This window comes from Amblyomma americanum, chromosome 5 (assembly GCF_052857255.1).
Source record: "Amblyomma americanum isolate KBUSLIRL-KWMA chromosome 5, ASM5285725v1, whole genome shotgun sequence".
Taxonomy (NCBI): Eukaryota; Metazoa; Arthropoda; class Arachnida; order Ixodida; family Ixodidae; genus Amblyomma; species Amblyomma americanum.
Window position 1 is genome coordinate 187,114,848 of NC_135501.1, and position 22,239 is coordinate 187,137,086.

General features: G+C 46.6%; 1 protein-coding gene and 1 long non-coding RNA gene across 2 annotated transcripts in view; one reads left to right on the forward strand and one right to left on the reverse strand.

Annotated features, from left to right (window-relative positions):
- Positions 1-22,239, reverse strand: part of LOC144134475 (uncharacterized) — a 377,143-nt gene that overhangs the window by 115,032 nt on the left and 239,872 nt on the right. Inside the window, exons 114-119 of the mRNA XM_077667385.1 lie at positions 6,934-7,108; positions 6,006-6,314; positions 4,174-4,323; positions 3,231-3,410; positions 2,109-2,318; positions 1,268-1,366 (exon numbers count right to left, since the gene is read on the reverse strand). Coding sequence (XP_077523511.1) covers positions 1,268-1,366; positions 2,109-2,318; positions 3,231-3,410; positions 4,174-4,323; positions 6,006-6,314; positions 6,934-7,108 — 1,123 coding nt within the window. The remainder of the gene's footprint in view (positions 1-1,267; positions 1,367-2,108; positions 2,319-3,230; positions 3,411-4,173; positions 4,324-6,005; positions 6,315-6,933; positions 7,109-22,239) is intronic.
- On the forward strand, positions 13,150-20,349 carry LOC144133222 (uncharacterized). Its single transcript, XR_013315009.1, has 2 exons — positions 13,150-13,327; positions 20,258-20,349. It is a non-coding gene; the product is annotated as an uncharacterized LOC144133222 (long non-coding RNA).

Here is a 22,239-nt window from a genome sequence, read left to right on the forward strand (position 1 = left end):
AGTTGCACTACTTTCCATCCAGTTAATACGTTCCCTGATAACACAATTTCTCGGCTACTATGCACGAAACTTCGACAAATTCTTATCGTATAATACGTTTAGCGACCGACGGAACATGTGAGTGGTCTGAACTTGGAGGCACGTGGCGTGAAGATCAGAAATGAAGTGCCAATCACCTGCTGTGGTGGCTTCTGTAAGGCCTAGGTGCTGAGAGGAGAAGCACTCGGAAAATAGAGACTGCACTAAAATATAAGCCAGCCGTTCCCGTGGGGTCGTAACATGAGAAACGCAGTGGCTTCGCAGCGTCTAAGGGCAAGGGGGCAAAGCATCTGAGAACTATAATGACACGTTTAACATGAGCGGGCCGGGTCTGGGAAACGCAACATCAAAAACGCTGCGACAGCCAGCTGTTATGGCGGCTTTCACGCAATGCCCGGATGCGAAGGGGCGAAGCATAAAAAAATAGAGCCGAGATCTTGGCTGCTGAAATTGTTGTCGTCAACAGGCCGGACGTGTTGCCAAGCGTTTTCCGCGCTGAAGACAACGCAACCGCGGACTGAATTTTGCGAGAACTAGGAAAGGAGCTGTTCGGACCTTGTGCCAAGAAATAAATGCCTTTGTTTGTACCTTACTCATTAGTTCCATTATTAAAAAAAAATGGGGCAGTTTGGATAATAAACTTTCCCAGATAATACCCCCCCCCCCCCCCCCCCATTTTCATATATTTTTTTAAACGTATCAGCCATGTTTTACTGTATACCACACGCAGCGAGCGTGCAGTGAAGTGTTTTCTTGACAGCTCACTAAGAACGCTTTAAATACATATATATATAGTTTAACAAATTGCTGCAAGAGGCACGTGCCTTTCATTAATTAGAAATAGTTGTCTGTGGGAAATGATTACATGCCTAGCTGCCCTTGCCGGTGTGAGCCCTGAGTGAGGCATCCACTCGTCAACACTTGCGCAGGAAATACATCAAGTTGGAAAAGTTGGTTAGTTGACACGTTACCACAGCTCATTGGAAGCAAGGCAATGTTTGTTCTTGTTGTTAGCAAAGAAATTTGAAATAGCAAACATGGCAATACTTTTCCACTTATTATAAAAGCTACATAAAAACGTCAGGAATGTTTGCAAACAGGTACTTAAATAACAGGAAAGACGCGCTAGACCTTTCACCACTAAAAGAAGTGTAAAATCTCTAAGCTTGCTCCTGCTTGCGTGACACTTGTCCCGTGCAGTGGCGAAGTGTCCAGAATCTCCACTTACCTCACGCAAGGCCAGCTGATCACGTAGGCTCTTGCGGCGAAGCTGAGGTGCTTCGAGGGAAGAGCGAGTTCGTTCCAGCCATGCCTGGCAGTCACGAGCCTTCAAAGCGAAAGGAGAGAATGCACACAGGCGTGACCACAACTAAAATTCTACTGCTCATCGAAGCTTTCACAATTTAATACGCATTGCAATGAGCACAAGGAAAAGAAATACTGAAGATTTCACGCAGAAAGCAACCCCGCAAGACCAAGATGAGGCATCAAGACACTTCCCTGGCAATGTAAGTGGGCTGCAATGTGCATTAATTTTCCAATCACCTCATGTTTTGTCCTCGTGGGAAGTGTAAATGCAATTGCAGGATGCAAGCCCGCCTTGAATGTTGTTACTTGGCCATGAATGCAACAATTCCTACACCCATTTATGCTCACTGAGGTTCACCTTGATCAAATGAAAGTAAAGTCTATACATGTAACAAATCCATTCAGACATATAAAGATCAATACATTATTACACACACGGCTAATATCCCAAATAATAAATTTGCCAAATGGCGCAAACTCTGTAGCTCTCTGTAAACTCTGTAATGCAAAACCTATGGCAAAATAAATTGATTAAAAAAAACGTGCCTCAGTTAGGCAAGGTTTGGGAAAGTTTATTCACATTATGTTTTCGAAGGAGTGATGTTTGTGAAGAGTTTCTCCACCTCCGTGTTGGCTACACTGCATCAATAGTGTTAGGAAAGAGAAGATGTATGATGTGAAGTGTTGATTTAGCGAGATTTTCCAGAGAGAAGAAACAACAGCAAATGCCCCCAACAGTTTGCGCTCAGCTGTTCACCTACCTTGCGTTCGCACTGCTCCCATTCCTCGACCAACTCCTGGAGGAGGGCCAGTTCCTGGACAAGGCGACCCTCGAGGTTTCGCTGGCGTTCCTCGGCCACGTCCAGTTTCTCCAGCAGTGGCCCCACGTGGCACGAGCGGCCGATGCGCTGCACCAGGCTGCTCATCTCCGCCAGCTGGCTCTGGCCGCTCACCATGTCCCGGTTCACCTCCTGGACAAAGGACAACACGTGCGTCCAGCACCAGGGAAGCTCTTTACGGCCCTCCCAAATGACGCTTAACGACTGTCATTTCCTTTTGCAAAGACTTTTTCTGAATGCAGTTAAGTAACAATCTCTGAGGACAACAGCTCACATGCTCCGTCCAAAAGTCTTTACCGAAAGTCGTGCACAATTTCAAGCACCGCTTTGCAAGCAAGTTGCCAAAGTACATTGATATGATTGCAGACCTGCACAAATGCTGCACTCCTGTTATGTAGCTGTCTCAAACCACGGTTGAATAAAAGCTTGCCAGGCAGTAGTGAATGTGCAAACTATTGCAAATGTGACAATAAGTAACAATACTGTAGTAAATGCACAATTTGAAAAAAAATTTGGGGGCTAGAAGCAGCTCAACATGGCTTGCTTAGATGCGCCAATATTGGGGAAGTGAGAAACTACTCAAACACAAGCTATAACCACGAAAGCTCATGGCCTGCACAGTTTACCATACGAGCTACTTAACCTGATGCAGTAAATTGAAAAAGTTATGCCTTTATCTAATTCTTTTTTCTTTTCAGCCAGTCTTTCTGCTAGCATTACAGCACCCAGCGGGAATGCACCAAGTTTGCCCCTCCCTATTTTTTTTTTTACTTTCACTGCGGCCTCCATCTGCTCCTGCTTTCTTCAGGAACCTTCAAAAAATGCCCAAGGTCAAATAATAACACCTGACTATATAATGAATAAAAGAAAAAGATGTGGGCTGAGGCATGCACGAATTTTGGTAATTGGGGAAACCAAAAGGCACTCCAAAGAGCCCAGTTTGAGAACTCCCTGGTCTGACACAGTGAACTAATCATCTGCACAGTGTTCACTCCTTTACAAGTTGCCTCTCCACTTGATCAGGCCAAGGCCACTTCTGCCCACCTGGCATTGGGACAGGCACTGCCTGGCCACAGCCAGGGTGTTGAGCGGTTGCCGCTTGGCCACTGCCAGTTCCTTCATGTCCAACCAGGTCTTGTGTGCTTCGTGGAGCTCCAGGAACCGGGACCAGGCCTCCAGGGCATCTTCCACCTCTCCAAGGCGCTCCCGGATCCATGACTCCACCTTTAGGGAAGCAGGCAGTCACAGATTGAGTCACCAGTTTGTTCACAAACCTTCAGTAGTTCCCATAAAAAACGAGTAATACTACCTACTTAATCAGGAAACAACAACCAAAATGAGAAGCCATGGTTAGGTATGAGGTAATGTGCTGGATCTTGGCATCACACTGTCATATGCATTTTAACTGCACATGCCATGCCTGTCCTCACAAGGTAGCATGGCTCTGCTGTTTTCTGCAAGGCCTTGTAATAATTTATGTCGACATGTTGATGCCATGCCAAAGATAAGCAACCACGACCATACTTGTCAAGTAATAAAACATGAAACATGGTTCCAGTGGCACAAGAAAACAGTGTTTCAATGTTTTCAAATCCACTTGCACTAAAATGCTGCACTAAAACTACTGAACAAAACCAGCAAAATAATGTTGAACACTGCAAAGTCACTGCATAAAAAAAATGTATGAACTTGATGAACTCTGCAAACCGTTCTCAAGTTCTGAGATGTTTTGACATAATCTTTCTTAAGTGCTTTGACTAAATGAAGGAAACAAGTGTAGAAGCACGACAGGCTACACCCTGTGGTTGCACCAAAAAAGCAGAATCACAGAAACACCTGCCTTGTTGAGAACTGTTGCAAGGGTACCTTGTGAAGCAGTGAAATGCGCAGGTACACACAAAACTGAACGCGACGCATTGTTCAAGAGAACCTAAACCCATGTGAAGCAAACGAAGTGGAGAGTGGGCTTGCAACGATCAAAGCTCACCTGTGTCAGCTGGTCTGTGAGAGAAGTGATGGTAGCACGCACAGACTTCGCCTGTTCCGTGTCACCCAAGCACTCAACGACGAGATTGCCACTCTGCACCACACGACGCTCGGCGTCCCGGCGCACCCCGGGCAACTCGGCAGACAGGGTCTGGAGAAGCAAATGCAGGTAGTTAATCATTATAATCATCATAAATGTCATCGTCAACCAAGATGGGTCCACCACTGGACCGAGGCCTGTCTCATATCCATCAAATTAGCCCTATCCTGTGCCAGCTGTGATGACCCATGCTGCACAAACAAAATTCCTAATCTCGTCACGTCATCACACTATCAGCCACCCCTGACTATATCTTCCTCCTTTTGGCAACCACTCTAACCATCTAATAAATCAGTTCTGAACAGATCTGTGCACTACACATTTTGTATGCCTCGATTTTTTTTCTCTTCCAACTCTCTCATGTCTGACTCATTCTGTAGCTACCTGAAGCAGGCCAGCCTGTGGCAAACAGTTTCATGTGGCTGCAACAGTCTACAAAGCATAGGTGCTGTAAAAAAAAAAAAATTGACAGGTGGTCTCCAATGCGACGTTTCACTTCTGCCTCACCAGTACAATTTTAATTTTCATCTTTTAAAACTCGCTTTTAATATTTGTTTTAACTGCGTCTTTCAGACTTCGCGCTACCGCCACGGGCGCTACTGCTGCGCACCTCGTCCTCACACTTTCCCTTTTACACTTTGAGCTCGCTCCGACGGCGGCCTCCTCATGTGCTCCTTTGCTCTGCCCTCTGCCCACAAAAGCCTCTGGTCACAGTGCCCACAACAAATTTGTGAGAAAACGAGGGTCATATTTCTAATGTAGTAAAAAAAAAAAAAAGACCTTTCCTTGTGGCCCAGCTGCGTAGTGTGAAATTGAGATGTGCACTGAAGTTGTCAGACACACTAAAATGCAATATGCACCTTTCAGTTTCTAGGTGCATGAGTTGGCTCAGCGAAATTTAATTTTTTTTCACACCTCTCCCGTCTGACCTCCACGAAGAACAGACTTCCACTACAACTCCCCAAGAACGACCGATACTCGCATTACGAGCTCCCCACATGCTTTCCCAACCTCCAAAACCAGCAGCCTCATTCGAGGCATGAAAGTTTAGCACATCTGTGCATGAAACGAGAGCGGAATAATCGCTTCGAAACAATTTTTGTTAACTAAGGCATGTCAGATCAAGCAGGAAAGCTAACTTGTAGCATAAATATACAAGCACAGAAATGACAAAAAATTAAAATAAAGCAGTACATCTGGAATGTCAAATTTTTACATCACACATAGGCTTTCTATTCTACCATGAGACAACATGAACAACAGGATCTCATCAAGAAACATATGTAAAAAGAAATGCTTATGTTTAAACAGCCGATCAGAAAGGCAAATCACAATGGGCTATGATGGTTCCAAAAAAAAAAAAAAATTGGATCTGGCTATCTTCTGCGTGTGGATGGAAGCCATGCATAGTTCTGGCATGTAGCCATATGCCAAATTAAGACCAAGTCCCACAGCTGATGGAGAATACTTTGCCTTGAATAAGACAAACATAAGATGAGCACACTAACCAACTTAATGCTGCAGTGAGGAAGTCGAACGTGTGTGCAAAGAGGTGTGCCATCGGACGTGCACAGTAAAGCAGTGTCACCCAGCCTTCTTTCAAACAATAAAAATGCAAACTGATTGAACAGCAGGCTGATGCAGGGCAATGGAGCGATGCAGAAACCGCACCCAATTTGCAGCTGCAGCACCCCAGCCTTATTGGCTTCTCAAGAATCCTGTGCTGCGCTCACCATCAGGTTCTCCTTGGTGACCTCTGGAGAATCTCCCTTGCGCTGCAGGATGCTCTGAGCCTTCTGGAGCCAGGCAGCCAGGGCCTTGGAGCCTTCGCAGTAGTCGGCACGCGCAGTACGCGCCTTCTTGAATTCACGCTCCTTGCCTTCCAGAGCGGCCATGACGTTTTCAGAGAGCAGCTCCACAGAGGCCAGGGCCTGCTCGACGGCCTCTGGAACACCCTGCCGCCGCTCGCTGTAGCGCTCATGGGCCGATCGAGATGTCTCTCGCACCTCTCGGTCCAGGAAGCTGAGCCGCTCGCGCAGCATCTGTCAGTTTGATGCAACAGCGATTGGTCAGGCCGGTGGGAAATGTGGCAGCACCGTGAACACGAGACTAGACACACTGCAATGTCATTTCTGTCTGGTGGTTTGCCCTGCCAGGTGAAAAATTCTAGCTGACCACTTTAGCTAGCTCATTTTTGCATTCCAAGGTGGTAGCAGTCGGTTTCTGCTGGTTCTAAATGATCCCAAAGGTGGAGGAACTAATAACTCTGTCAGAGGAGCTAGTCAAACTAAAGCATTTACATTTGGGCTTTTTCTTTTCAATATAAAACTTCCTTCAGTGCGAGTCTGACCCACTGGCATTCAGCTAATTCATCACCATGTCACGAAAGGAGTCTGGGGCAAGACCAAAGGCAAGAATTTTGAGAAGTGCCCATGCATACTTCAACAAGCCTTGACTTGAACAGGGTTGAAAGGATGAGATTTTTTTTTTTCTAGCAACATTCCATCCATGCAAGCCACTGAAATACTAAGCCAAAAACTAGGTATATTATGCTTTCAGGAGCTACTATGGCTAAAAAACTATTACTTGTTCCACCGTCTCAAGCAGTAAAAAGCATGACTTCACCCCACAATGTTCGCTGTGCAATAGGGACATGCGTACCTGGAGGTTCTTCTGGACCTGGTCCTCATCCTCCCCACAGGTGGGGGCTGCGCCAATGTCCCTCTCCATCTGGAGAAGGCTCTCCCGCAGAGAGGCAACCTTCTCCTCAAAGGCAGCCTGCGCTGCCCTCTCTTCACGAACGCCCTGCAGGTGCTGCTCAATAGACTTTTGCAACCTGCAAAAGGCAAAACATAACACACACACGACTTCATCAAAATGCATACATGGGCAAGCTGGCTTTGCATGACATGTGAGTGATGGCAAAGACAAGTGACAACAGCAAGAGAGCATGCAGTAACACACATGGTACTTCATGTCTGCTGCTATGTGACTGCCATTCACCAGTCACTTGTTCAACACACAGGTGTATGACATGTAGATGTTCAACACAAGGTCTTCAGTCTGTCAGGTGCTGCGTACGTAAGTGGCGACAATGTCTCGTCCTACTCAATTAAAAAGAACCCGTATGCGTTTCCAAAATGTCGATCCATCGTCAGACTTGGTCAGAGACCGTGATTCACTTCATACGGTGGTGAGAAACACAAACTACCATCTGGAGTACCTGCTCAACTCAATGCTCGAGAGAATACAACATTTAAAGCTTGTATACAGAGCTGGCTATAGTTTTGTGTCAATCATCACGAAAATGTCACTAATGTGTACAAAGGTGATGTGTGTATGACAATGTAAATATTTATAAAGCTTCAGTTTTAAAGCTAATAAGCTGTAGTTCTAATTAATGACAAAACAAAGCAATATGAAATAGCCACTTTGATAATATTAAACCCTAAAATGGAAGAAACAGGACTATGACTCAAGTTTTTTTTTGTGAAATTTCATGTCATTCATGGAATGGTCCTTATTTTGTTCCCAGTGCTGACTGCCAGCATGTTCCACGAGTTACCCTGCAAAAATTAGCTGACCCACACAATCATGCAGCGTAATATTAAACTGATAAAAAAAAGACTGAACTATAAGGCTATTATTCTGTGTCCTGGTAACATTGCATGGTCTTCAATACAAGGCCCCCTATGCTCTCAAAATTCAGTGCAAGCTCGTTACGTGGGTTCCCATTGCAAATTTCTTAAAATGTAACACGTACCACTTCAGTAACACCTAAACAGACAAGGCTGAAGTGTCAGGCACGCAAGGGTCAGTGTGTCCACAGATCATGATGCTCCAGTGTATTTTACTATTGAGAAGTATAAAGCAAAACGCTTGCTCCCTTCGGTTTATTAATATACAACAGTATAAATAAAAACATAAAAGTGGCAAACATGGCAAGCTCGCAGACAGTGCTACAATGGTTTTTGCTGTGAGTTTAGTAAAAAGTTCTTTTCTGGCACAAATGGCATCGCACTAAATTTTAAGACGCTACTACCTGGATGCATTGAAAGGACATGTAGAAAATTTATCGCTAAGTTGGATACGCTGTCAACATGGTGAATATTTACTCTTCTCACTTAAACCTTTCAGAAGATCGCGCATTGGCTTTGTTCGAGCCGTGCCCAAAGGTCTATCTAGAATACATCGACAATTGCTTCTGCATAATCAAGAAAAGTGCGCTTGGCTGCTTTCACAGACCACTTGAACAGCATAGAAAAATTGATTCAGTTCACTGTCAAGGAGGAGGCTGCTGGGCGTCTTCCTTTTTTTGGACATCTTGGTTGAGCGACATGGCAACCGCCTTTCGTTCAAGTCTTCAGAAAGACCACTAACACAGGCCAGTACCTTCATTTTAATTCTGTCTGTTCGGCATGCCGCAAGCATTCTGTCACTACTTCCCTTGTCAGACATGCTGAAAAAATCTGCTCAAAACCTGAAAATTGCGCTTCTGACCTATAACAAGTGCACCGAGATCTCAATGAGTGTAGCTACCTCAACCACTTCATGGATTCTGTTCTACATCAATATCACACCCATCAGAACCTGCTGGTCCTCCTTGCCAGGCCTGAGACACCATGCCCTGTGTGATGGGCATGAGCGAGTCTTTGGCATGTCGCTCACGTTGCAGCATGCAAGCTGCAGCATGAACTGGTGGACGCTAAGGATAGACAGAAGAAAGAGAAGTTTCCTGGCGTCATCTATAAAATTCCCTGTACAGACTGCAACTATTGTTACTCGGGCGAGAGCGGGAACTTCGAAAGACAATTGAGGGATCACGAGAACGACGTCACAAATAAGAAACGAATAAGCAAATAAGCGATGGCCTTGTGGTAAACAATCTCGCATTCGGGACGTGCTGGGCTCAATCCCCAGCGTCGCCAGGTACCCATCAGTTTTCTAGTGGGTACAAGACTTCCTCCCGCCTGGTGTGCGGCTGCTCTAGGGCGAAATGCTTGATAAAAGAGTCTTGGACCACCAGTTTGGTCGAAAAACCTTTTAAGAAAGAAGAGAAGAATTGGCTGTCATGCAGATATCTGGAGTCCCTGATAATCGAGACAAAAACATTCTGTCTATGTATGCAAGATGCCGGGGACAATTGCCTAACGCTTCAGGCTTTCTGCTTATTGAACAAAGCTTCCATGCAGAAGCCGAAACATCTAACATTTTAACAACCACCTTTGGTCGGTGTTTCTTTCAAAGATGCTATTTTTTGTTTCTACAGAAGACAAATATTTTTTTCACCTAAATAGTATATTCGGGACTCAAGAAAGGCAATTTGTAGGTTTTCCTGCGTAAAATACCAGAGGTTAATTTTTTTGCAGGGATGTGAGAAATTTCGTAGAGAGTCATAAAGGGTGAAAACGACAACACTAAAAATTCCACGACTTATCAAGTAAACTCCAGAAGGATCGTGGAATCCTTGCCTACTTCGAAGGTGCACAATATGCTTGAAATTAAAAAAAAAAAAAATTGACGTCACTACTCGTGGCAAAATATGTCTGCATAAATGCAGTGGAAGGCATGCTACTCCTCTCAATGTTTTGCAAAATATTATTTACTGCCTTAGCTATATGGCATAAAAACCACCTTATTTGTGACATGCAGAATGCAAAATTTGCCTGAAATAAAGAAACCACAGCTAGGCGCAGCATATTCTCAGAAAAAGCTGCAAGCTCTATTTGTAGGCAACTGTGTACACAGCGTCCTCAAGGGTTAGGTATTTTCGATGGACTTCTCCAGCCAAGCTTCCCGCAATTAAGATTTGCATCCGAACGATCAGCATCTCTCATGGCACACATTTATATACGTCTCTACAGGCTGAAAACTTTGGAGGCTTTACACGTGCTTTCTTTACACTGGAAAATTGTAACAGTGCACATATGTTTTGGCATGAGTTTCATCACTAGAACATTCATCACTGCCAAAAATTTTCACTAGAAAAAGTTGTGTTATACTATGCTGCAGCTACAGGAGCTAGAAATTCATTTTGTTAGACAACAGCTGTGCATAGTTTTAATAAATATGCGAGCACGATGCATCTCTTCTGTATACTGCTTGCATCATTAGTAACACTAAAAAGAGGAGATTACTAGCACCACTAGATTGTATACAAGTACAGGAGAGCAAAAAGCTGCACTAAATAAACCTAGTACTACTCTTTAACAGCACTGCCTATGGAGGCTAGCGGCATTCCCTGATGCACTGCATTATCGAAAATGACATTCATTTCATGCTCTTACATCTATTTCATAAGAAATGTCTAGCACTGTGATTTCGAATCACTAGTATTAGGGCTCCAGTAATCATTTCCACATAACAGAAGCTGCAAGTATGTAGAAAGATGGTTGCTTGCATGTTTGCATTTGCACGCTATAATATGATCGTCAATTACATGTCAAAGACGTGTTTCTAAGAAAAACTTACGTAATCAAGTGAAAAAAACATAGCAGCTAAAATGAAAACTAAGAATGCATCCAGACCAAGGTACCATCCAAAGGTGGTGTAGCCTTATACACTGGTGGTGTAGTGTTGTTTTAAACTCTTTTAACTACAATTATGGCCTTAATTTTTTCCAGAATTTGGGGGGTAATAATAGGGCGATATTTTTTGAGCTCCAATTCGGGTATACACCTGGTTATTCTGCAGAATACTCCACACTCCATTTTTTTTGTTGAGGGGGGGGGGGGGGGGGGTAATATTTTGCACCAAAAGACTATTTTCTATATGCACACATTTTTGTTGGGCACAAAAATGGTCTCTCTTTTGCTCGTTATTTCATAAGTAATAAAGAAAACGCAGCTTTGACTAAAAAAAAAACAGCTTACCAAATCAGATATTTCCGTTTTTATTTCTCTCACATATTGCAATTATTTCATTGTGTACACATTATCTCTCCTCAGCACTTCCATGCAAGACCTGCCTGCCTTTTTACACTGAGAAAACATTCATTTGACATTACAGAGACCACTTTAAATACACTAGAGTCCTCCAACAAAACGTCGTTAATGTTGGTAACAGTTAATGCTTCATAAAATGGTGCCAATCAGATGTCTGCCCAGTATCCGTATTTTGTCCTTTGGCTTGTTAAATTCTCTTTTAGAACTTATCCTTAGCATAAGGCACACCATGATCAACAAGCATTAAAAGAGATTTAAAATCATCACTTAATTGGAACACCCTCTGGAATAAACGCAAAATATGCACTAACTTTCGTGCACTGTCTTCAGCTTTCCGCACTTCAGAAGTAAGTCCCCCCGAGAAGGTGCACTTTTAGGTAGAAATCAGATGCAAACTGATTTTTAAAAAGTATGTTTGAGGTGTTGAAAGCGAGCAAAATCGTGTTTTGCCTGAAAACGAACGGCCCCAAATATAATGCCTTAAAATGTTTACTAAGTAAAAGCTTGTGATCATTCCAGCTTGGTATTTCAAGCATCCTGGACGTACGCAGGCAACTAATGTGCTGCTGCAGCTGTCACAGATATGAATGTCAAGGCCATGCTGCTGTCACAAGCTGCTACATTACCAGAAACCAAAAAAGCAAGCACACACTTCTGATGGTGGCAGGGAGTATAGCTCTGAGGAACTGACAGCAGGTTCATATACCTGCAAATTGCACACAAGGTGAAATACAGCATTGTGGTTTGATTCAGCTCAACTATAAAGCAGTGCTTTTCTAACTAGCATATCACTTTTTATTTCCGTAACTATTGTATAACTTCTTGTGTATTTCAGTGTTCTTTGTATATAACTACTGCAAAACTTTGTTGTAGACAACTTTAATGTATAATGCTGAGTTGTCTCGCTATAACTCTTTCCAGTTCCTGAATGGGCCCAGATGATTCCCATCTAACCTTCTTTATTATTTGTGTGAAAAAAATGGATTTGATAACAGAAAGTGCAATCCCTTATTTTCTTAACACAACATTCTTGTCTTACCTCACATTCTCAAGTGTGCAAAGTACTTTGCAAATTACCTGCTTCCTGCATCAAGTGCTGTTTGGATAATTATGCAAGGCTAACAGGTTCCCTTTTCATATAATACGAATTCATAGCGTCGACACAAACTGAAAGTTACCAAAGGTGCGGAAGGAAGTAATTGCCAAATAATTGATACACGCATTCAGCACACATACTTTTCATCCTCGGCTGAGCAAACGCGCAATTTTTATTTTAATAATTCAGTTTGTGGGGTGTTGCAATAGGCACCTGGTGGGATGCACGTATCTCACCGGTTTGAACAGAATGTACACTTAAGATTCCGGCACACTTAAGATTGCACCTGCTATCGCACAATGGTAGCTGTCACCAACAAGAAGGCCTTCAGAAATATGGTATCACAAAGAATTGTATATGTGGGCATGTCACGGTCAAGTGCACCAGTGTGAAGAGGTGAGATACCATTGTTGGACAATGTGAAATGATACTTACTAACAGCTGGCAGTGCGATACACTTTTGGATGCTGCTAATGACATTACCACAGGCTTACACTTAAGTATTGATACTGACTAAAGAGTTCTTCTCTCACACTTCTCATTGCTTTGTGAGCCGTGCCAAGTTTTCAAGACGTTTAGTGATGTTAATAGAACTTGAGCTTGACAGTCAAGTAATAGGCAACAAAATAAAAGGTAAAATAACGTTTACAAGATGAAATCCCAGCAGTACACATATTTACAAAGACGCAACCTGAATGACTTGCATAACGAAAAACTATGCAGCACGCAACCCACGCGAGGCCAGAACAACAAATATACGAGCTTTGCAAGGAGTGCTCAAGCGCATAAATGTATAATCTTCCTTCCCTTCACAACATACTAACCTTGACAGATAACAGCGGAACGCCTATCCTAGGCAGAGTCGCACACATAAGTTGACTATCTTCGATAGCAGAAATGGGTGTTTGCACCCTACTCGAGAAAAGCAGAGTTGACAACCAGCTCAACCTACGCAGCACAGCTTCAGTGGCGCAGAATAAGGTACGGCGCACAAGTCCAACTTTTATCTCACCAGGTACGTGTGTACTGCTTTCAACTTATCATCAGCCGATTCCGAGAAGGTAGGGTTTAAATTACTAGCTTCAGGTGACTTAGTTATCACTGGTAGCAAGAGTGGAACCGGCTGATAACCCACTAAGTTAAAGATCGGACTCGAACGCCCGTGTTTTAGGTCACGTACGACTTGACAAGCGACCCCGACACAGAAAACCGATAAAGGGGAGGCAGACCCTCAAGCTAAACTCCTATAATCGTTTCAAGGAGCTTGATACACTGCGCCTCACAGCGACTCGATAATAACGCCAGACCATCGTCTGTATGTGCCTTCGCTTAATTTCAATTGCTTACATTGCAAATTAGAAAAAGAGAACAGACAATTGAGCCACGATCACTGTTCGCGAACGCGGACAAATTCGCAAATGAAAACCATTTTTTTTTTCATTTTCATTTCAGAATATGAACGGTTCGCGCCACACCGGGCGAAGCCAGCGCAAATAAACGAACTAATAAATTGACAAAGTCGAGACGCGTGGAGCACGCAACGGCAGACGACACACGCCGCACCACACACACAAGCACACACAAACCAGAACCGTAACCAAAACTCAATCACGCGTTCGCCGCCTTGCGGCGGCGAGCAGCCGAAACCGGCGCTCCGTAGCGCTCGAAGAGCCGGCCGCAGAAAAAAAAAACGCACGACTCGATCGGAGCGTTAAAAATCGACGAGCGTGCGTGCAGCCCTACGAGCAAATATGTAGGAACGAGCGAAAGCACCAAAAGCAGCGCCGAATGCTTTCCGCGCTGATGACCACGCCCGTGTGCCGGCGAAACGCAACACCTCCCCGAGAGCTCACCGTGGCTAAAGTCGTCAGCTGTCGATCACTTGGGCGGTGATGACGACGCATGACAACACTGCACGCGCGACTCCTCCCCCTGGCTCGGGTGTGTCGCGTGCGAAGAAAAAAAAATCGCCGGGCGATCTCGCAGCAGGACGTGACACTTGAATGCAGCAGCAGCCGAACGGATACGACGCACGTGTGCGATTCACGTCGCGAGTCTCGCTCGTCGGCCCGGCGCGCACAGCGCCGCTGAGGGTTGGCCGATCGCCGCAGACGGAAATCTCACCGTGCCAAGGCCACACGGAAGAGAAAAGGGCGATGGAAGCAGGGAGCGCGCGAGAGAAGGCATGAGCGAGAGTAGGGCTGGGAGATGCTGACGTTAACGCGAAGGGAGCGAGAGGCATAACGCAATTTTTGAAGATCGCGACGTTACCCTCCTCCTTGCCATTGAGCTACGAGCGCGCTCTCTCTCTCCTTCACCTCCATTCGCTGCATTTTTCAACGCAGTTTACCTCCTCGCAAACACACCTCTCTCTCCCCCTCTCGTTGGTCTGCTTCCACGTCAGTGTATCCGCACGAGGCTACATTTTCCTGGAAAACCGCCAAAGCGAGCCGCCGCAGTCGAACGTGGCGCTGCAGTACAAAGCGTTACGCAAGATTTCTTTATTTTTTTTTTTGAGCTAGCGTGTTCGTTTTCAACAAATCGACAGCTGCGGAAATGGACTCAAAGTGTGCCAAAAAAAAAGTGTCACGCTTAAACCGTTCGAAAACAAATGTTTAGTAAAAACTTCGACTAAAAAGAGTACACGTATTCGTAGGGCGCTGTCGACGCGAGCGCTACGCATCGTTACCAACACGCATTCTGTTGCGAATATGGTGCTTCTACTGTGTCCGCTCGCATTTTAAAACTAGCGGCAGATTTGAAATCACTGGGACGTGTCAACGCTCTGCCTCCGTCCATTCACAGATAGTAGGTTGAGGTAAAGGAGAAAACATTGCCCGCACCACTAATATACTGAGGGTCCGTCCATTCAAAGAAGAAACTCTTCGATTGTCAATGTCACATCGTTACACTCCAAGAGTTTCACGTGAAAGCGAAGTTCAAAGCGAGAAGACAAGTCGCCTCGTACCTGCAACCGCTTTTATAGGACATTCCAGATCTGATCGATGCCACGCTGCAGACTCGAATCCACCACGCATGCGTACAACATTCCGAAGGCTGCTCTGCGCATGCGCTGTTACTGATTCGGGTACTGGCGCACATTTTACCAGTGCCGGATTTCAAGGCTACAATAAATCTCTCATTGGGCGCGAACTCTGCAGCGCCCAAGATTACTACCTTTGACTGTTAACCTGAAAGCTCTTAATCGCACTAACTAATGCATTCTGTTGCGGTCGGCCTGCAAGGAGCGACAGATCGGCTGGCACAGCTCATCAACGGACCAACCAGATCAGGGGCTATACGATCACGTGATCACCGTCCAACACCGCACTAGCCACGTGGTCCCGCTGGACCCATCCACGTCGTCTCGCTAGTCCACGGCCTCTACAGCACTCGCGCGCAGTCATCGTCCGGGTTTTTTTTCGCGGCGACCGCTGCCAAGGAGAAAGATCTCGAAGCGCGATCGCGCGCGGCGTTAGCGGTGTGTGCGCAACTCGTGGGGTGCAAGCGGGTGGGCGTACTACCAAAGGGGCTCGCGGTTCTTTCGCCCTCTCCTGCCCTCCTCTCGCCCCCTCCTCGTTTACTATTCCGAGTGCCAAGGTCGTGTGGCCCACTGGGAGAGGAGGGGTGCGCCAGCAGTGTTGCGCAATTCGCCAAGGCTGACAGCAAAAGCCGCTAGACAGCTGGGCCGCGATAAAAAATAATTAATAAGCAGAAGAAGAAGCGACGTCCACGGGACGTGGGAAGACGTACGCGGGCGATGTGCTTATACGCTCGCCAACTGTACCTCTTGCACGTTCCCTCCCCCATCCTTACTCCTCCCAACCTCATCCCGTCCTCGTCCACTCGGGACATTTTTTCGTCTTGGCAGACGTCGCCCATCCTGCATGACGGCCACAAACGAACGGGCCCTAACACGTTACGGCCGACAAAGGGAGGGGGGGGGGGGGGGGATGCAAAAACGCGGCTGCTACTGCTTAGTAGCTGGCGAGGCGCTGAGTGCGAGAAATTAGGCTTGCGCGGCGGTCCGAGGCTGGAACGACCGCGGGCCCAGCCAGTGAATCACCGGCTTCGAAAACAGCTAGCTATAGCCGCGGGGATTCGTTCTACTTTGACTGTACGTGGGGGCCCGCCGCGGCGTGTGAGAAAACAGGCACAGGAGACGCGTCGGGGCAGGCAGGAAGGAAGAACTAGAAGGGTTGACGAGGGGTTTATTTTTACCGCCGGCACAGGCAGCCGCCACACGTTACTGCGCACCTGGAACGTTCGAGATGGGAGAACGTGTTTATACAGGGCTCTCTGATGCACGGCTGCTGCATAGGGACCGCCCGATTGAAGGGGACCGTAGGGCGCGTACGAGACGAACAAGGTGCTCCGACGAAATCAGACTGCAAGGGTTAACCGGGTTGATGCGCGCAATCTACCCGAAGGTAATGCAACAAGGATGCTGCGCACTGACATGGTGTATATAGACTGCTAAGTCTGCACAACGTCTAGCATATACGTGATTGAAACAAAAAACAGATATAAAACATGCATCGTTATAAGGTAGACACAGCAATACTGTAAGCTGCACCACTAACCTTCAACGTGCGGCACGACGCGATAAATTAAAAATAATGACTGCAAAAGATCCGTTTTATCAGTGGTTTCTGCGTTTGGCGAGTACGAAGTGCCTCCCGGGGCTTCGGCTAACAATTTGTTTACTATCTTTAATGCCCCAATTCCATTACTATACGACGCTGCGGGTGTAAGGCTTGAGAAACAGTATCGCTCGGGAGAGACGGGAAAGTGGTTGGTCCCCCTTCCTTTGAATGAAACTGTACGCTTCTATAGAGTCGACGTGCAGGGGTACCTAACGCATGCTCATCAGGCATTACGCTCCGAGACCAGAGGTCGAAGGTTCGACACCCAATAACAGTTAACTCCGGATGCAAAAACGCGATATGCGCCTCTCGTCACCTTTTATATCTGACATTGTGTTGGGACCCGTAGAATATCTGATCCGGATCCCATTTGAACCCAACATATTTTTGGAAATGTGGCGGAGTGCTTGAAGGTTGCTTCACTTCCCCCACCGGTTGGCCCGGTATTGCACTGCCTCCGGGATCGGCCTGGGTCATTACACCGCGCGTCTTTACTATCCTGTCTTCCTATCCAATCTTTGGACTCTCCTATACTACCTGCACGTGGTAGCGATAGTGGCTCGTCTTGAGCCAGTGGGCAGGCCTGTGCACTTTCCTTTTCTTTCTTCCTGGAAACAACAACCTTGCACATCGTTTAAACGCGCTTGCAGATCCCGACCCCCATTAAGGTGATAAGGATTCACGTATACACTTAACCTCCCGGAACCTTTAATGCCTCGAGGCAATTAAGACGTACAGCACCACAGCGCCCTCGAAATCAATTCCGCTTACGGCTCAGTAAAGCTGCCGCATGGTTTATATTTTCCTGCGGCTTTACCGAAATTTTGCTCCTAATCTGCGCCACCTGCTGACGTAATGACAGAAATAAAGAAAGAACAGAAGGGGGCGTGAGTCACATTACCCGCTTGAATGCGCAAACAACGCCACGTAACCCGGCCCGCGCGAGAGACGCGATCTCCGCAAAACAAGCCTTTGACGGCTGACGCTGTAAAACGCGTTATATACACTGCACTTATTTTTACTACACATGCGGTTAGCTCACCCCAGGGCGAGGGAGAAAAAAAAACAAGAGAAGCGAGGGATGGGCCGCGTTAACGATTTCATCAGACGCTTTCGTCAGAGGAAACAGCCACTTCTGGACGCTGTAACATCTACTATACACTATGGACTTTCACTGGACGTCTAAAAATGTCCTAGCCTTAAAAAAATTTCGTTGGACGGTCTATAGACTGTCCATAGATTTGTCTATAAAGTCTATAGACTCTCTATAGACAAACCCTGGAGAACAGTCTATAAGTTGAGTTGACTCAACTCAGCAGTCTATAGGCAACGCAAATCTTATAGATAGTCTATAGACAATCTATAGATTTATGGTCATACACTTTTAGTAGAATTTTGTCTACGGACTGTCTATATAGACTATGAATAAACAAAAAGAAATATCTAAAGGAAGGCAATAGAGTCTATAAGAAGTCTACAGACTGTGTCTAGACCATTTTCGCAAGGGCATACTCGCCTGCGAAAACTGTCCTGTCGCTCTCTACCGAACCGCAGTGGCCGGCTGTCAGAGCGGATACCAAAAATAAAAAAAATAGCAAAAAAATGTGAAAGCAAGAAGGCATGGTGCTTTCAAGCTGTGGCCAGCGGGCGTGCCGCCTTTAACTAAAGACCGAGAAAACGCACACGTGGCACGTGCAGACTCTTCAGCTCATGCGAAGGAGCGGCCGAGGAAAAAAAAAAAATTGCGGCGTGGAATAGTCCTCCTGTCCCAAGCACAGAGTCAGGACTTGCCCGAAACGACTGCGGTTTAGGAGGCTCAGCTGCAGCTTTCGCAACGCACGTCCTGTCCAGACAGACTACACATACGTCAGCTCGCGCTGCAGCTCGTCTGCGGCGTGAGACGGTGTCGTTGGACTCGAACGCCAAGTGCTACTTATAGCGTGGCGTGGTGAGTATACAGACGGAGATATACATGAACGGTGGAGAAAGGCTGCGCCGCTTTTTCACACCCGCGTGAGTCAAAAAGAAGTCCGCTCCAGACACGGCTGAAGCCTGTTTCACATGCAAGCGAAAATTATACCGAATCCTGCCGCCGCGGCGGAAAACGCCTGTTTCGAGTCGTCGCTGCGATGAGCGGCGAGGTTGCAACAAGTTGGAAATTTTCGCTCCGACGCGCCGCTCAATCGCTCAGTCGCTTGCATGTGAACCAGCCTAAAGACAATTAAGCAGCTCTGAAGGCAGCAACGCGAAAGAAAGCACTACTGGCGGCTGGTTTTCCGCACATTCGGAGGTCGTGGGTTGGGGTCCCACGGGCTGCATGCGGTTGTTTTTTTTTCCTCTGCTTTCTAATCAATCTTCTTTAAGAGTAATTACCCTTTTTAACTCCCATTGATGAACGCCACAAACAATAACAAAAACATCAACTACGTTCCTTGCTTTCGGTGACTGTTCGCTTCCAACATGTGCATGAATAGAAAGTGACAATATGTATGCGCGTTTCTAGCTAGCCAGGCTTTCCGTGAGCGTAAGCATGCCATTGTGCGTGGTATACTTCAGCGGGCGGCAAAAAGTCTGGTAGTTTTTCTTTTCCCAGCTTGTAACTTCTCCGTTCAGCATCATCATCAACACCATCACTATACCGCTACCACCACTACGACCAGCCAAATTTATTTAGCCAAATTGCGCCCACATCGCCAACTCTCCCACGCTGATCTTCAATGAGCCATATCCCTGCTCGAGCCGCGGCCATCCTCGCGTTCAACTTTCTGTGGCACTGCAGCAGATGCCAGGCTGGAAGCGGGTCATTGTCCCCTTGCTTTGGGGAGTGGGTTGTTGTTCAGGCTAGGGGTGCACTGGGTGAAGGGGGAAATTTGGAGAGACGGTGCGGGGCTGTTAGGGCTAAGGTATACCCCACTCCCCACGGCAAGGGGACAAAGGCCCGTCTCCCTTCCTTTCCTGCCTAGCCTCTGCCGCAGTGCCACAGGAAGATGACAGCGAGTACAGCTGCATTTATACACTCGACTCGTTAGAAACCTTTAGCATACCGTGCACTGTGTTAATGTTACTGGAGTACCGGGAGCCGGCGCGCCGTAGTGCGCATGCGCAGATTGCACTGTGGGCGCCAGATGGCGCCAGCTACCCGGCAGCTGCGCGTGCGCACTGGCGGTGGCCTGGCTCCCGGCAATCCGCATATGCTAAAGGCGTCTATTGGCGACCGCTGCTGCGTCTGCCATACCTTGGAGCCCACTCTGTAACCAACTAACGGACAAATCACCCGTTATCTCTCTTCTGCATTACAGGCCTGACAAAGTCCGTTTTGGAGCGAAAGCTCTACATCGCGGCCAAAGCTGCAAAGGCCGATTCATCGCCGAAGCCTTGACCTTGAATGACTAAATAAAATCGATATTGTCGCGACTGGGATTCGAACCCGCGGCGGCGCGAACAGATCAGCTTCGCTGGCCACTACACAAAAGCACTATGCTATTGCCGGAGCCAATCGCGCCCCGTGTTAAACTGCAACGCAGTCTCGCGTTGTGCATTGCACGTCGTCGTCTTCATCAACTTCCATCTGCGGGGCAAACAGATCAGGTGACGCTTAACCTCGATCAGAGCTTAGCCTGAGTCTAATACCGTCGCCAGACGTGCCGACGACCCAGCAAGGCAAAAACATTGAGCCAACCAGGCTAAACACATGCTTCCGCACGTAGCTGCTCGGTTTGTCTACGTTAAAACCCTACCATTTTTCTTCTCCTTGATTTCCCCTATACAGTACCGCTAACTCAGCCCCCGCCGTCCACTTCAAATTACACGCCCGTGTAAACGCGCCGCATGAGCTCGCGCACGCCGAGCGGATGTGCGCAGTTCAACGCGCCTTTGCCGCGAATCATGCAGCTATACAGACTCGCCGAGCAGCGGCAGCGAGTGTCTACGCCAACGATGCCCCGACGCAGGATCGACACATTCCGCGCGCCTGGCGTCACGGCGCGCAAACGCTGCGTGCGTGCGTGTGTGTGTGTGGCACAGACAGCGCCCACACGAAGATTTTACACACAGCTGGCTGCAGCAACCGCAACGTACGAACCAGAACAACGAAGCAACTCGCAAAGCGTCGATAGACGCGCATATTATAGACTATTTTGACGAGTTGGTGCACTGGAGAGGTACTTCTCGAAAGTGCATATATATATAAGTGAAATGAGGGGCTCGTTTGACAAATACATGAAGGAAGCCAACAGTCACCGAAACCAAGGTGCATAGGGGAATGTTTTTTCTTTAATTTATAGTGCGGATTAGTGGGATAAAAACACTTCAATTAAGCTTTGATTTATGGGCACTATCTATATATATATATATATATATATATATATATATATATATATATATATATATATATATATATATATATATATATATATATATATATATATATAACACTCTCAAGGTTCGCTTGCACCCAATGAACATAAATAACCACGAGAGCAGCAGATTGGACAGCCGTCGCCGTAGCTCAGTTGGTAAGAGCACCGGACGCGATATTCGGAGGTCGTGGGTTCGGATCCCACCGGCGGCATGGTTGTTTTTTCTGCTGCTTTATAGGTAATTTTCTTTAAGCGACTTATTAATCTAACTAATATTATCCCACTGATTAGCACTACACATTAAAAAAATTAAACATTCCCCTATGCACCTTGGTTTCGGTGACTGTTGGCTCCCTGCGCGTGCGTGCGTGTGTGTGTTTGTGTGTGCGTGCGTGCGCGCGCGTGTGTGTGTGTGTGTGTGTGTGCGTGTGTGTGCGCGCGCGCGTGTGTGTGTGTGTGTGTGAGATGCCTTCGGCGTTGGGCCACAGCGCCGACGGTAACGGCGTTTTCGAAATTCTAAAAACTGATGATATGAACATTGCCTACCGTAGGCTACACGCCACTCAACAATTAACGAGCCTAAAGGTAAGAGTTAGAAACTTAACTATTCATTATTAGTTAACCAGCCTGCTATTTATAGCACGCCTTAGCTGTTTTCCGGTGTATACAGGTGCCCACAAAAGTTTTCGGAACGCCGAAATCACGAAAAACGTCAATTTCCTCGTTGGCTAAAAGCGCAACCAGGCACTGGGGGGGGTGCATTGTGCGGGTCGTGCTACGAACTACAATTTTACACATCCTTAAGTTCGTGGCTGCATGCTTACGTTGCGCAGTAATCAGGCTTTGTGGCAATTTTCGTGTTCCGAAAACTTTTGCGGGCACCTGTACTACGCCACTGACGATGCTACGCTGAAAAATCGCTC